General features: G+C 42.0%; 1 protein-coding gene across 1 annotated transcript in view; it reads right to left on the reverse strand.

The window, feature by feature from the left end:
• LOC110168285 (MAM domain-containing glycosylphosphatidylinositol anchor protein 2) overlaps positions 1–15,628 on the reverse strand; it is a 488,675-nt gene extending 473,047 nt beyond the window's left edge. The window contains 2 exon segments of the mRNA XM_055149295.1: positions 15,163–15,302; positions 15,616–15,628. Of these exon segments, the coding sequence (XP_055005270.1) occupies positions 15,163–15,302; positions 15,616–15,628 (153 nt within the window).
• Between the last annotated feature and the right edge of the window lie 811 nt (positions 15,629–16,439).

The raw sequence follows: 16,439 nt of genomic DNA on the forward strand, positions 1-16,439 counted from the left end.
AACAGAGAGAACTAGTATATTAAGCTTTTCCCAAATCCTGTAGGAAGATGGACAATAACGTCTTTCCCCTTGATGTAATTCACCAAACATTCTCTTTATATCTGGGTTTCACGTGACGTCACAGGGCTACGTTTGTCAGCACGTAAAATCAGATGGAGGGCAGGAAGTGAACTGACTGGAGGAAAATGCCGATGTGTTGTGTAGTTTACGGCTGTGCCAATTGTTCTAACCGAGAGAAGGAAAAGCGATTTTTATAAAGTACCGAATATAGTCGTCCACAAAGGTCAGAAATGGGAAAAGCCGACAGAACAACGCCGTAAAAAGTGGATTACAAACCTGTTTGCGGTCGGGAGGAGCAGAATTCACTAATGGTCGTGTCTGCAGTGACGACTTCGACAAAAGTTTGTTACAAAGATAAATAGTTTTTTGTGATTTACCTAAACGTAAACGAATCATTAACGACTAATGGCTAAAGACGTTTGTTGACATTAAATAGTTCAGATAGAGGTTACTGCAGATACACTGCAGTTTTTCCATAACATCTATACACATAAAATAAGAGAAACACCCACGATAATCATCATTTAGGTGTTTTGCACCAAGGTTGAGGACCCATCCACTGACAAAAAAAGTTATATGCCTCCAAACGTTTGTACACCTTCATCTGTTGTCTGATGTAGAACGATGTCTGAAGAGCTAAGAAGAAGCCTCGATTGTCGGCAAATCTTTTACTTCGGTTGAAAATTCTCTCATTTTCAATAAGATCAGGGTCACGCCCAATATATTTGTGGACTAACTGCTCGTACTTTTGCCTCGCTACTGGCTCTAAATCCTTACAATAAGAACTCTTCTCCATATCTGTGTTCTCCAGAGCCGTGTTTGTCGTGTTTGTCTTCACTTCCTGCCCTCCACCTGAAATTCGCGCATCATGGTGATCACGTGACTGAAACCCTCCTATTCCGGCTTTAAATCGTTGATCTCGGGAATCGTTGCCAACATAGAATATATGGCTCTTCGCTGATTGGCTGGTGCCTGAACTCGCACTTCCGGCGTTTTTGTGAACCGTCTAGTGTATTTTTGCTGGAAAGAAATTAACCTGAGCGCAGGCAATAGGTGGCACCAGCCTGGCTACCAAACTCCAGGCAAGCTCTAAGATAGCACTACCCAACCCATTTATTTTAATAGATACAGGGCAACTGTTACCTTAAAACAGCAATTTAAAACTAGGATTTCTTTGGTCAACGCTATGTGATATAAGTTCATAACATAATAATATAATAAAATCTGTAAATGCTGTTAAAATGATTACTTTCCATTGACGCATGCACAGTGTATCTGAAGGTATGAAGTGGTGTCTGGTAGGAAAGTGGTGAAGACCCTCTCGTCCACCTGCAGCTACAGCCCCAGCCTCCACCAGCTCGCTCTAGCACCTTAAAATGCCAAGCCCAGCAGGCCCATCTGAAAAGGCCCATGTAAACGGAGCGCGGTGAGTGACAAGGACATGCATTTCTTTGACAATTAAATAGAAAGGCGGACAAGCTGAGCCACGCCGCGCTGGTCCCTTTGTCGGCTCGGAGCGCGTGTTGTGTTATTATTGGAAAGTTGTTGTTTGCGGCGTGAAGTGACGGGGGAGGGGTCAGAACGGTGGGAGGGGAGGGGGTGTTCCTCAGGCAGAGTCGGAGAAGTCCAATGTGAAGAGACTGCTGCTCAGCTGGAGACGAGCCAGAACCACCAGCACGGCCTGAGGGATTCTGGGTATTTAAAGAGCACTAGTGCAAAATTGGCGTTTTGTAGCTTTCGGCCATACTATAATGACTCCTCCTGTCAAGTGCGTTCTTGTTTCATTCATACAGTTTGCAATTATTTTGGTGGTGAGGATTGACCTATTTCATTAACGATAAAAAATAAATAAATAAATACATTTAAAAAAAATAAAATAATAATAATAATAAATAGAAGATAAATAAATAAATAAAAGAAATGTAATTGAATGAACGCAAAAATTGTATGTTTAATGCCATACTGTGGAACTTTCCAGGCAAAGCAAGAATATCGCAGTTACATAATGCATCTTTAAACAGCCTGTACCTGATTTGTTTCCCTGCATTTGTCCTGCTCCAGTACTGATCAATTGTATAAGTAGCTCTTGAGGTCAAAGTAAGTCCGTTGCATCCAATTACAACAGATTTAACAGTCCAAAAATCAGGAAGTGTGCTGTTAGCATGTCATTGTGAGCATTACCGTCATGAAAAACCTCAGCGCTGATCTCTTAAAGTTGTGAAAAATGCGTATAAGCTCATAATTAGGATGCTCAAAATGCAGAATGTAAGTAGGAATAACTTACCGTATAAAATGAACTCGATCTGTTTTTCATGTTTTTAAAGGTCCTATATTACACAAAAGTTATGTTATTAGGTTCTTTTTCAGACCAAGAGTTTGTTTTCATACCTGACAGTTTTGACTCCTTACTAGCAGTCTTCCTGAGACTGGTCATGTGATGTGTAAATTATCGGAAGACCAAATGAACCTCATTGGGCTGTTTCACTCTAGGCCAGGGGTCTCCAGCCTTTTTCCTCTGGTGAGTTACTTTACCAAACGAAAACGCCAGAGAGCTGCTCATTTTAGAGGTCAAAGTTGAGAAATTGAGTAATTAAAAGAGCCTTAGACAGGATACAGTTTGATGCCTATGAAACATTTACACAACTATTATCCATTTATTAGTGCACAAAGATAAGCATCAAAATTATACAATGGTAATAGACATTTAATTAAATTGCATTTTTGTTTTTCAGCACAATACTTATAATTCATAAATCCCTTGGCGAGCTACTTTGAAGGGGGTGGAGAGCTACTGGTAGCTCCTGAGCCACAGGTTGGAGACCCCTGCTCGAGGCAAAAATGACTTTTCTGAGCTTTAAGCCAAATTATAATGATGTTACCTCATCTAAAACATCAAATGAAACAGAAAACACACTCCAAAGTTCTTGTAGAGGAACAAATGCAAGGAACAGAAAAATGAAAGTAAAAAAAAAAAAAATGCATAGCACTCTAGGCCGTATGTTCAAAGGCTTTTCTTCATTTTTATTTTAACATAACATTTTCGGCAAAAAAAAAAAAAAAAAAAAAAAAAACTGTCAGATCATTCTGTGGCAACAAAGCAACTAAAATTATCAGTCAAAGGTTTTGTGTTTTTATTATCGGTCGAAGGGTTTGTTTTTTTGCTAAAATCTCATTCAAATTTTTTTAAAAGCTTTTGGACGTCGGCCATCCTAGTGTGCTATGCCTTTTTCACTTTTACCTCACCAAAAACAGACCTGGAGTTGTGTTTTCTTTCATTCACACATGTTTGACTAATCTTTCATTATTAGTTTAGTTACACCTCTAAGGCTCAAAATGCTCTGGTCCACTTTGTGATTCAAGTTAAATGAAATGAAATGATCCAAATGATTCTCGTGAAGGTGCATGAGGTTTAAAAACACAGCGGGGGACTTCCTGTATTACCACCACATGACATCACAAGGAGGAACATCGCATTTTCTGTTTGAGATAAAAATTACTATTTAAACTACAAATGTGTGAATGAAACAAAACACAACTCCAGGTCTGTCTGTGATCAGGAAACACCACCACAACACACAGTAGATCAGAAAACAGTGTGATACGGGCCTTTTAAGCCAGTAAAAATCGACTGGCCCTTTAAGTATTATAAGGTATTTTATGCAGTACTTGTCCTCCTCTAAAATGTCCTATGCACATAAAGTTTGTGCTGCGTTTCAGGGAGGAGCAGAGTGGATTTTTCTGTCCTCTTAATGTTTGGGTCTTTAAGCACACTCCCCATCTGCCCACTGTTCCACACGGAGCAGAGGCACCACTCCATCTCCGCAAATGGCTTCAATTAGTCCTGCATTAGTTAATGACTTAACTGCAAACTCCATCATTACTGTCCTGGCCGGTCCGCTCCCCTGCTTTGAGATATGACACAGTCTGTTTTTAATACATATACTGCACGAGGCCATTCAACCAAGTATTATATATAGAGGAGCCAGAGTGGAGTTTGTGTACTTCAAATTTCATAAACATACTGTACTTGTGTCTCCGGATTCAGATGATCAAAAATATCCAAAATCTGATACTCATTGGAGCAGGTGTCGATACTAAATAAAAGTCTCATTCACAGGACAGAAGTGAACCTTTCCTGAAAAGATTTAGAATGATTTTGAGCTGTATCAGAACAAGAACCACTGAGGATTTACACAGATATAAGACCACGTGGAAATATTAAAGAAAGTACTATGATTTAATGTGGAAAATCATTCTATTCAATGCAAAAAACAATATCTACACAAGTAAAATTGACTTAAATTGAGAACGTTTGACTTTATTTGAGTAGATTCAACTTGACATAACTGGATGATCATGTTTGGATTTGGTTCAAGACGTGATGAAGAGTATTGAGATCAGACTGCATGTTTTATAGATGCACTGTCCGTCACCGTCACCTGCTTGTTTCTGTGGATAAGGCATTACTCTCCCTGGAATGTTCCACAGTAGGACTGCCTTACATTTATTAAAGTACAAGTGGTTTTATAGCTCAAAAATACCATATTTTGAGGATTATAAGTCACGTTTTTTTCCTGGTTTGGGTGGTTCCTGATGGTATATTCAAATGTTCACCCTGACAGCCACGAGAGGGCATTCTAAACATGTGTGTCAGTATCTGCTACTCCTATTACTCCTGTACCACTGTCACTTGGCTCTGCGCATGTCTCCTGTAGCCACTGTCCTGCTGCAAGTAGTGAAATATGCAGCCGAAAACGGTAATCGAACAGCAGAAAGAAAGTTTGGAGTGAGTGAGAAACTTGTGAGGGACTGATGGAAAGCTGGGATGGAGAACACAGCTTCACGGTAACTGGGAGGATGCACCATGCAACTTTCCTGGAAGTCAAAGGATGGATCGACAAAGCCTGGACTTCAATGACAACTGAAACCATCGGGATTCAGAAAGTCCGTAATACTTCTAACTGGAACTGATGCTGACTCTGACGACAGCTACACAGAAGAGGAAGCAGCGCTTCGTTTACCTCTGGAGGTCACGGAGTTACCACGGATCTATAATCATTTATTCTAGTTGTATGGAAGTTGCTCAGAAGTGACACAAAGGATGAAGAATTCAATGGATTTAGTGATTTGGAGTGAGATGGAGAGTTTGGTAAACTTGTTCTGTTCTGTTGTTTATGTTATAGTTTATCTGAAGAACTGTTCATATGCGACATTAACAGTCTGTTGTTCTCTGTTCTATTGTTATTACTAGAACTTGTCTTTCAAGATGAAATGTCGGTTCCTGGTCTCTGATTTTATAAAATAAAATTCCCCCAAAAAGTGTGATTTACAGTCTGGTGGGAATTATATATATATATGTTTTTTTCTTCTTCACTGAGCATTTTTTGGCTGGTGCAACTTATACTCTGGAGCGACATTTAGTCTTAAAAATACGGTACGTAGAAAAACAGATCTGACATGTTACTTGGCCAATCAGAAAGCAGAAATATCTAAAATGTTCTGATTCAGAGTTGTGATGTAATTACAAGCGTATGATGGTAATATGTTGTGGTACATGAGGGAGTCTGGGAGAATGCTGAGCGCAGATATAAAGGTCCACTGTTACGTAACGTCACTTTTCAAGGCATATAGTGTAGAGGTTGCTCTTTTTCTTGCATTTTTTTATTCATTTTTTGCATTTTTTCCCAAGTGACCTCTGCCTTAGTGAGCTGCATCCCCTCATTCTCTTCCACTCCCATCAGCAGCACCGCCTCAGGGCTCCAGACACCTCATATAACCTCTCCCTCCCTCCTCCTCCTCTTCCTCTTCCTCCTCCTCTCTCTCCTCGTGTCTCTCGCTGTCCTCTTTTTCTCCCTCGCTCTATCCTTCCTTTTTCCCCTCTTAGACTTTAGACAAACTTTATTGATCCACAAGGGAAATTACCTGGGCACTTCCTCCTTCTATCTCTCCCTGGCTCTCGTGTTTCTCCCCTCCTTTTTTCCTCTCTAGCATGTTCTCTCTCTTTACACTTCGCTCACACTCTCCGGCGTTCTCTCCTCTTGTTCCTCCGTCTCCTTTTCCTCTCTCAAACGTCCCTCTCTTGCCTCTCCTCTCTCTCTCACACACATTTTTTTATCTATCTCACGTTTTCTCTCTCCGTCCCTCTCCTCCAGGACACAGTTTGAGAGCGCAGAGGCTGAGTTCTGTGTTGCGTTTGAAGCCGGCACAGCAGCTCTTTGTGATCACAGAGTCTCATTAGTGAAAAGGCATAAATAATGAGTCTGTGTCCTCTCTTTAAACCTGTCCAAGCGGAGAGAATACGCTGTTGTAGTTCGGAAGACTTCACACGTTCTGTATTTTACCATTATTGTCATCCGGTCCTTCTGAGAGCGCGTGCTTCACTGTGATTGGTTAACTCAGCTGTCACTCACTCAGAGCTTTACAGTTTTCCCGACTTTACCGTGAAATATCCGAAAGGTAAATCCACAAATGTTGAGCCTGAGCATTTCTTTCAGAGACTCAAAAACTCACAGTGTTAGAACAAAAATCTGCATTTTAACTACTGGTTTTGACCAAACCAGGACTAAACCAGGACTAAACCAGGACTAAACCAGGACCAAAAAAGGACTAAACAGGACTAAACCAGGACAAACAGGACCAAACCAGGACCAAACCAGGACTAAACCAGGACTAAACAACAGGACCAAACCAGGACCAGGACCAAACCAGGACCAAACCAGGACCAAACCAGGACTAAAACAGGACCAAACCAGGACTAAACCAGGACCAAACCAGGACCAAACCAGGACTAAACCAGGACTAAACCAGGACTAAACCAGGACTAAACCAGGACCAAACCAGGACCAAACCAGGACCAAACCAGGACTAAAACAGGACCAAACCAGGACTAAACCAGGACCAAACCAGGACCAAACCAGGACCAAACCAGGACTAAAACAGGACCAAACCAGGACCAAACCAGGACTAAACCAGGACCAAAACCAGGAAACCAGGACCAAACAGGACTAAAACAGGAAACAGGACAAACCAGGACTAAACCAGGACTAAACCAGACTAAACCAGGACAAACCAGGACTAAACCAGGACTAAACCAGGACTAAACCAGGACCAAACCAGGACTAAACCAGGACTAAACCAGGACTAAACCAGGACTAAACCAGGACTAAACCAAACCAGGACCAAACCAGGACTAAACCAGGACTAAACCAGGACCAAACCAGGACCAAACCAGGACTAAACAGGACTAAACCAGGACCAAACAGGACTAAACAGGACCAAACCAGGATAAACCAGGACCAAACCAGACAAACCAGGACTAAAACAGGACCAAACCAGGACTAAAAGGACAAACAGGACCAAACCAGGACTAAACCAGGACCAAACCCGGACTAAAACAGGACTAAACCAGGACCAAACCAGGACCAAACCAGGACTAAAACAGGACCAAACCAGGACTAAACCAGGACTAAACCAGGACCAAACCAGGACTAAACCAGGACTAAACCAGGACCAAACCAGGACCAAACCAGGACCAAACCAGGACTAAAGAAAGACCAAACCAGGACTAAAGGACCAAACCAGGACTAAACCAGGAACCAGGAAAACCAGGACCAAACCAGGACTAAACAGGACAAACCAGGACTAAACCAGGACTAAACCAGGACCAAACCAGGACCAAACCAGGACCAAACCAGGACTAAAACAGGACAAACCAGGACTAAACCAGGACTAAACCAAACCAGGACTAACCAGGACCAAACCAGGACTAAACAGGACTAAACCAGGACCAAACCAGGACTAAAACAGGACCAAACCAGGACTAAACCAGGACTAAACCAGGACCAAACCAGGACTAAACCAGGACTAAACCAGGACTAAACCAGGGCTGAACTAAATATCAAAGTCATCTATCGATCAGAGGATTAAAATACTACTGAATATAAATGAGCCAACACAGCAGAGGAGAATTGTGGGTAATTTGTGTTATCAAGCAAATAGACTAGGACTTAGGACTAAACCAGGACCAAACCAGGACCAAACCAGGACTAAACCAAGATTAAACCAGGACCAAATCAGGACTAAACCAAGACTAAGCCAAGACTAAATGAGGACCAAACCAGGATCAAACCAGGACCAAACCATGACTAAACCAGGAATAAACCAGGACTAAACCAGGACCAAATCAGGACTAAACCAGGACTAAACCAGGATCAAACCAGGACCAAATCAGGACTAAACCAGGACTAAACCAGGACCAAATCAGGACTAAACCAGGACTAAACCAGGACCAAACCAGGACTAAATCAGGACTAAACCAAGACCAAACCAGGACCAAACCAGGACAAAACCAGGACTAAACCAGGACTAAACCAGGACCAAACCAGGACTAAACCAGGACCAAACCAGGACTAAACCAGGACTAAACCAGGACTTAACCAGGACAGAACTAAATATCAAAACCATCTATCGATCAGAGGATTAAAATACTACTGAATATAAATGAGCCAACACAGCAGAGGAGAATTGTGGGTAATTTGTGTTATCAAGCAAATAGGAAACAACAACACGGTCTACAGTTCCTGGGGTTCTTGCAAACTCTCTAAATATTCCCGATTTCTGACCTAGTCGTTGGAGAGAAATGAAACTGAGCGGACGTTTACCTGATCCAGGAATAAGTTAATTCGTGTTTAAAATCGGAATAAACCACCCACTTACTTCAGAATAAAGTTGAATTCCGAATAATCATTTTCATTAGGAACTGCGTGTTTACATGGTCTTTTTATCGCTGAATTCATTTTGATTCGGAATTAAAGCTCTCATGTAAACACAGAAATCATGACTGGGCCTTTAATCACACGTAATGACACTATTTACATCGTTTTTATTCACGTTCAGAAGTTATTTGAAGGATAAATAACAGTTACATAACATAATTGGATCTCTGTGGAATAAGTTAACAGTTTTAAAGAAATAAGTTCCATTTTCTGCCCCTGGAGGTCAAAATAAGTTGGCGGTGAACTGTCTGCATCAATTAAAGTCAGATAATCAAGACTTTCGTTAGTCTGCCAGTGGTTGTTAACTTTAGAGGACGCGTCACTAGAAAAGTTACATAGTGCACATTTCTAAACAGTATCACAAGTCATAAAAACACATTGAATAGCCAGTTTCCATTTCCAAAAATAACTTCATTCGACCATCTTAAAACCACAACAAAAACTTGATAATAATTAGTGTAAAAACCTTTTGTTAATTTCCCAGGTCTCATGTTTGAAATTGAAAGCATAAAAATCAATCCGGTCTTTGCTACGGTTTCCACGGGGACAAACCGAGTCGTGTCCATCGATCACACGATTATATTAATGAATGAAAATGAGACAACGTAGCAGAGGAGGATTCTGGGTAATTTGTGTCATCGAGCAAAAAGGAAACAACAACATGGGCGTTCAAAAGGTTAAATCGCATGGAAGCAAAGATTAAACCAGGACTAAACCAGGATTAAACCAGGACTAAACCAGGATTAAACCAGGACTAAACCAGGATTAAACCAGGATTAAACCAAGACTAAATGAGGACCAAACCAGGACCAAACCAGGACTAAACCAGGACTAAACCAGGATTAAACCAGGACTAAACCAGGATTAAACCAGGATTAAACCAGGACTAAACCAGGATTAAACCAGGATTAAACCAGGACTAAACCAAGACTAAACCAGGATTAAACCAGGATTAAACCAGGACTAAACCAGGACTAAACCAGGACTAAACCAAGACTAAACCAGGACTAAACCAGGACCAAATCAGGACCAAACCAGGACTAAACCAGGATTAAACCAAGACTAAACCAGGATTAAACCAGGGCCAAACCAGGATTAAACCAGGACTAAACCAGGATTAAACCAAGACTAAACCTGGACTAAACCAGAACTAAACCAGGGCCAAACCAGGATTAAACCAGGACTAAACCAGGATTAAACCAGGACTAAACCAGGACTAAACCAGGATTAAACCAGGACTAAATCAAGACTAAACCAGGACTAGACCAAGACTAGACCAAGACTAAACCAGGACTAAACCAGGACTAAACCAGGATTAAACCAAGATCTGACGAGGAATGAACCAGAACTAAACCAAGACAAAACCAGGACTAAAACAGAACTAAACCAGGACCAAACCAGGAATAAACCGGGACTAAACCAGGACCAAACCAGGACTAAATCAAGACTAAACCAGGACAAAAATCAAGACTAAACCAGGACTAGACCAGGACTAGACCAAGCCTAGACCAAGACTAAACCAGGATCAAACCAAGACTAAACCAGAACTAAACCAAAACAAAATCAGGACCAAACCAGGACTAAATTAGAACTAAAACAGGATTAAACCAAGACCAAACCAGGACCTAAACCAGGACCAAACCAGGACTAAACCAGGACCAAACCAGGACTAAACCAGGACCAAACCAGGACCAAACAGGACCAAACCAGGACTAAAACAGGACTAAAACAGGACTAACCCAGGACAGAACTAAATATCAAAGTCATCTATCGATCAGAGGATTAAAATACTAATGAATATAAATGAGCCAACACAGCAGAGGAGAATTGTGGGTAATTTGTGTTATCAAGCAAATAGGAAACAACAACATGGGCCCGTTCCAAAGGTTAACTCACACACGAAAGCTCGGGTGGGAGCGCCGTAGTGAGGACCAGCCAGTTAATGTTCGGCAGTTTGACATTTGTAAAACCAAATGAGATCCAAACAAAGTCACGCGTAACATTTCCCTGTTTCAGATGGAGCCGATTCGGGGGTTAATAAACAGGCTGGATCGGGAAACGCAGGTTTGAAATGGCATCACAATATTTTATAAAGGTCTAGATTGTGTGGATGAGATTAGGGAGAGCAAAGTGTCCACAATATGAAGATGTGGTGATACTTAAAGGGTCCATACTACGCTGTTTTCTGATCTGTTATGATGTTTCTTCATCGCAGACAGACCTGGAGTTGTGTTTTGTTTCATTCACACATGTTAAAACACACAAACCCTGCAGATTTAGACTATGAAAACACTTGTGAACTCCATACACCTTCACGAGAATCATTTGGATGATTTCAGACGTGGTATTGTCAAACTACAGCTTCATGATGTCACAAGGTGGAACAGAGCATTTTGAGCTTAGGAGGCATAGACAGACTAATAATAAAATGTGGGAATAAAACAAAACACCACTCCAGGTATGTTTTTGAAGAAGTAACAACTTTATAACATGGCTTAAAGCTCACAAGAATAGAGCTACAGTCGTCCCTCGCTATATCGCGGTTCACCTTTCATGGTCTCGCTGATTTATTTATTTATTTATTTTTAACACGTGGGTGGGTCAGGACTAAACCAGGTCTAAACCAGGACTAATCTTGGACTTAAGAGAGAGAACGCCGAGCAGTTTGTCTGCAAAGCGCGATCAGGCAATTGCTGCGTTTACCTCCGTGAGGTGTGGAGCTCTCCATCGGTCCCTTCTCCTGCCGTCACCTCCGGCCCTGGTTCAGTCCTGGTTCAGTCCTGGTTCAGTCTTGGTTCAGTCCTGGTTCAGTCCTGGTTCAGTCCTGGTTCAGTCCTGGTTCAGTCCTGGTTCAGTCCTGGTTCAGTCCTGGTTCAGTCTTGGTTCAGTCCTGGTTCAGTCCTGGTTCAGTCCTTGGTTCAGTCCTGGTTCAGTCTGGTTCAGTCTTGGTTCAGTCCTGGTTCAGTCCTGGTTTCAGTCCTGGTTCAAGTCCATGGTTCAGTCCTGGTTCAGTCCTGGTTCAGTCTTGGTTCAGTCCTGGTTCAGTCCTGGTTCAGTCTGGTTCAGTCCTGGTTCAGTCTTGGTTCAGTCCTGGTTCAGTCTTGGTTCAGTCCTGGTTCAGTCTGGTTCAGTCCTGGTTCAGTCTCGGTTCAGTCTTGGTTCAGTCCTGGTTCAGTCTTGGTTCAGTCCTGGTTCAGTCTCGGTTCAGTCCTGGTTCAGTCCTGGTTCAGTCCTGGTTCAGTCCTGGTTCAGTCCTGGTTCAGTCTTGGTTCAGTCCTGGTTCAGTCTGGTTCAGTCCTGGTTCAGTCCTGGTTCAGTCCTGGTTCAGTCCTGGTTCAGTCCTGGTTCAGTCCATGGTGTAGGCAGTGCAAAAGCTTGATATAATCCCGGGTTAACGGGCAGGTGTGGTGTTGTACTGGCAGGTGCGGTGTTGTACTGGCAGGTGCGGTGTTGTACTGGCAGGTGCGGTGTTGTACTGGCAGGTGCGGTGTTGTACTGGCAGGTGCGGTGTTTGTACTGGCAGGTGCGGTGTTGTACTGGCAGGTGCGGTGTTGTACTGGCAGTGTGTACTGGCAGGTGCGGTGTTGTATGGCCCCCGTGCAGGACTCTGCGCTGTTGGGCTCTATTACAGAATAAATGAATCTTGGGTTCATTACATAAAGAAGGAGGAAAATAACAAGAGGAAGACAGCAGCAATAAGCTTTAAGAAGGAAGTAAAAAGGGTTGCACCTGTCCTGTGTGGGAAAAGTGTATAAAGTTTGTGCTGAGGGGTTTTACAGACTTAAAACAGATAGAATAATTGTAAAATATTAAGTTAACTACTTTGTGGATTTCACCTATCGTGGATTATTTTTAGAATGGACGAGGGACACTGTCCTCTCACCTCACAACCTGTGCACATGGACTCACACTTGTCCCGACCGGGACGGAAAACTGACAATTTCTTGTACAAGTCATTGTTAAATGTGCATTTACGCTTCGGTATGTTGCAGACTGATCGACTGTTTGTGTCTCGCTCCTTCTAAGTCACAGAGAACTAAAGCCGATCAATTTAATGCCCCCAATGAACTGTAATGAAAACCAGGACATTTCCATCACTTAAAAAAAAACAGACGCCCAGGACAAGACGCAAAATACGGACATGTCCGGGGAAAAACGGACTGTGGTCACCCTACACAAGAATCAGTTTTGTGTAATAGAGGTCTTTAAGCTTTAATGATCTTTAGTCTTCATTAGGGTGACCAGACGTCCCAAAATCTAAGCTGTTGTCCCGAATCATGAACCCGGCCCTCAGTGTCCCGAAAATTACACCCCAACAGAATACTGAGTAGTTCTTTTCTGATAAACATTAAAAACTGTTGGTAGAGAGGTTAAGTCCACTCTTACGACCCAGAAGGATTAAACATATTAAAGAGGACACGGGAGGCGAAAGGATTACAAAAGTAAACACCAAACCAGAAGTAAACCAGGACCAAACCAGGACCAAACCAGGACTAAACCAGGACCAAGCCAGGACTAAACAAGAACTCAACCAGGACCAAAACCAAAACTAAACCAGGACCAAACTAGAACTAAACCAGGACCAAAACCAAAACTAAACCAGGACCAAACCAGGGCCAAAAATGTATTAAACCAGTACCAAACGAGTACTAAACTAGGGCCAAACCAGGATCAAACCAGGGCTAAACCAGGACCAACCAAGTCTACATCAGGGCTAAACCAGGACTACAAAAGCATATCCACCATGTTAGCGTTTTTGATGCACTCGATCCAAATAAAAGTGCCTCATTCCGACGTAAAACTCTTTGATAATTATCTCCCCTCTCGTGCTCTGACATGGCCCTGCTTCTGCGGCTCTATACATTTTGTTTTGACAGCTGTTGCCTCTGTTTTGGGCCTCGTCCTCATTAGCGCTTCGCAGGCTTTTGTTGTTGTGGGCTGTACACGAGCAGGTGCACAACGCATCCACAAACATCAATAATTAACAGATTAAATGCGTAATCCGCTTTTAAGGCCGAGGTATGCGCCCTGACGACTCAAAGATGTGAAGACGAGACAGAAGCCGGTGAAAAGAAACGTCCAAATGAGCAAAGAAGTGATTGAAAGTGGCTCAAGAAGTACAACAATAAGTGTGCAATTAGTGCTATGGTTTATCAAGAAGAAAGTATTAGTAGTATGTTTTAACAGTATTTCTCCATCATTAACTTCTCACTTCTAATCTACAGTTTTGTTTTGTTTTGTTTTTTCTCAGAGGTAATATTTTCTAAAATAATGGCAGCAGTTTCACAGAGATTGTGTTGATTACGCAAACAGGCACGAATCACTCGAAACACAACTGTGAGTGTGAAACAGTGAGGGAAATAATGAATGAATAAAGCAGGATCCGAAAGAGATCAAACCCAATCTATATCAAGACTAAACCAGGACTAAAACAGGACTAAACCAGGGTTAAATCAGAGCTAAACCAGGACTAAACCAGGACTGAACCAGGGTTAAATCAGAGCTAAACCAGGACTAAACCAGGACTGAACCAGGACTAAACCAGGATTAAAACAGGACTAAACCAGGGTTAAATCAGAGCTAAACCAGGACTAAATAAGGACCAAAACAGGACTAAGCCGGGACTAAACCAGAACAGGACTAAACAAGAACAAAACCAAGACAAAACCAGGACTACACCAGGATTATACTATTAATAAACCATGACTAAATCAGGAACAAAACAGGACTAAACCAGGACTAAACCAAGACTAGACCAGGCCTAAACCAGGACTAAACCACAGCAAGAACAAAACCAAGACAAAACCAGGACTGGACTAGGACAAAACCAGGACCACAGCAGGTCTAAACCAGGACTAAACCAGGATAGGACTAAATAAGAACAAAATCAAGACAAAACAAGGACTACACGAGGACTATACTAGGACTAAACCATGACTAAACCAGGACCAAGACAAGACTAAACCAGAACTAAACCAGGACTACACTAGGACTAAACTATGACTAAACCAGGACCAAAACATGACTAAGCAGGACTAAACCAGGATAAGACTAAATAAGAATAAAACCAAGACAAACCAGGACTATACTAGGGCAAACCATGACTAAACCAGGACAAAAACAGGTCTAAACCAGGACTAAACCAGGACAGGACTAAGTAAGAACAAAACCAAGACAAAACCAAGACTAGGTCAGGACTAAACCATGACTAAACCAGGACCAAAACAAAACTAAACCAATAAAACAGGACTAAACCAGAACTAAACGAGGGCTAAACCAGAGGACTAGACCAGGACTAGACCAGGCGTACATAGACCTCCGTCCTCACCTGTGGTCTGGGGTGTCCGGTCACCAGACACGTGAGCTCCAGAGTCTCTCCTTCTCTGATGGTGTACACTCTCTCCGTGTGCCTCTCCTCGTCCACGTTACACGCATGTCCTGAGTGGATGATCCGCACGCTAGGGGGCGCTGCAACAAAAACACAATGACAGATTTAATATTATGTTGGACTTTATTAAGTATAGACTAAAACTACTACTGTGAAAAGGAATATATTATTAGTTTATTACAACTTCATTAGTGGAATTGCGTTGCATGGAATGTTCAATAGTAAGTTATAGGTCAGATCTCTGGAGAGGTGAGCACACAAAGAAACAATGTATGGATTTCTTTCTTTTTTTTTTTTTTAATCAACACAATAGTAATTATATAAATCCATGATAGAAGGATTTATTGCCATACTATGGAAAAACAAATGCATAACATCTCCATGGAGACAAACAGAAAAGCTTCATAATGTGCCCTTAATCTCCAGATATTTGGTTACGTGTCAGATATGAACCCACTTCCAAACTGGCTTTAAATGATTATACAAACAAACTACAACTACACAGCTTCTCATCAAATCATTAGATAAATATTGAAATAAACCAGGACTAAACCAGGACAAATCCAGGATTTAGACCAGGACCAAACCAGGACTAAATCAGGACCAAACCAGAACTAAACCAGGACTAAAGCAAGACTAAATCAGGACTAATCAGAACTAAACCAGCTAAACCAGGACTAAATCTGGACTAAACCAGAACTAAATCGGGACTAAACCAGGACTAAACCAGAATTAGACCAGGGCCAAACCAGGACAAAACCAGGACTTAACCAGAACCTAACCAGTACCAAACCTGGACTAAACCAAGACCAAACCAGGACCAAACCAGTACTAAACCAGGACTAAAGCAGGACAAAACTAGGACTAATCCAGAACTAAATCAGGACTAAACCGGGACTAAACCACAATTAGACTAGGGCCAAACCAGGACAAAACCTGGACTAAACCAGGACCAAACCAGGGCCAAACCAGAACTAAACCAGGACTAAAGCAGAACAAAACTAGGACTAAACCAGAGCTAAATTACTACTAAACCAGGAACAATACAGGATAAAACCAGGACTTAACCTGAACTTAACCAGTACCAAACCTAGACTATACCAGGACTAAACCAGGACCTAACCAGAACTAAACCAGAACTAAACCAGGACTAAATCAGGGCCAAACCAGAACCATGAAATATTGTGAATTCAAGTCATTTTTCTAAGCTAATAGAG

This window comes from Boleophthalmus pectinirostris, unplaced genomic scaffold, assembly GCF_026225935.1.
Source record: "Boleophthalmus pectinirostris isolate CB_2022bp ecotype Guang Dong unplaced genomic scaffold, ASM2622593v1 HiC_scaffold_13, whole genome shotgun sequence".
Classification (NCBI taxonomy): Eukaryota; Metazoa; Chordata; class Actinopteri; order Gobiiformes; family Gobiidae; genus Boleophthalmus; species Boleophthalmus pectinirostris.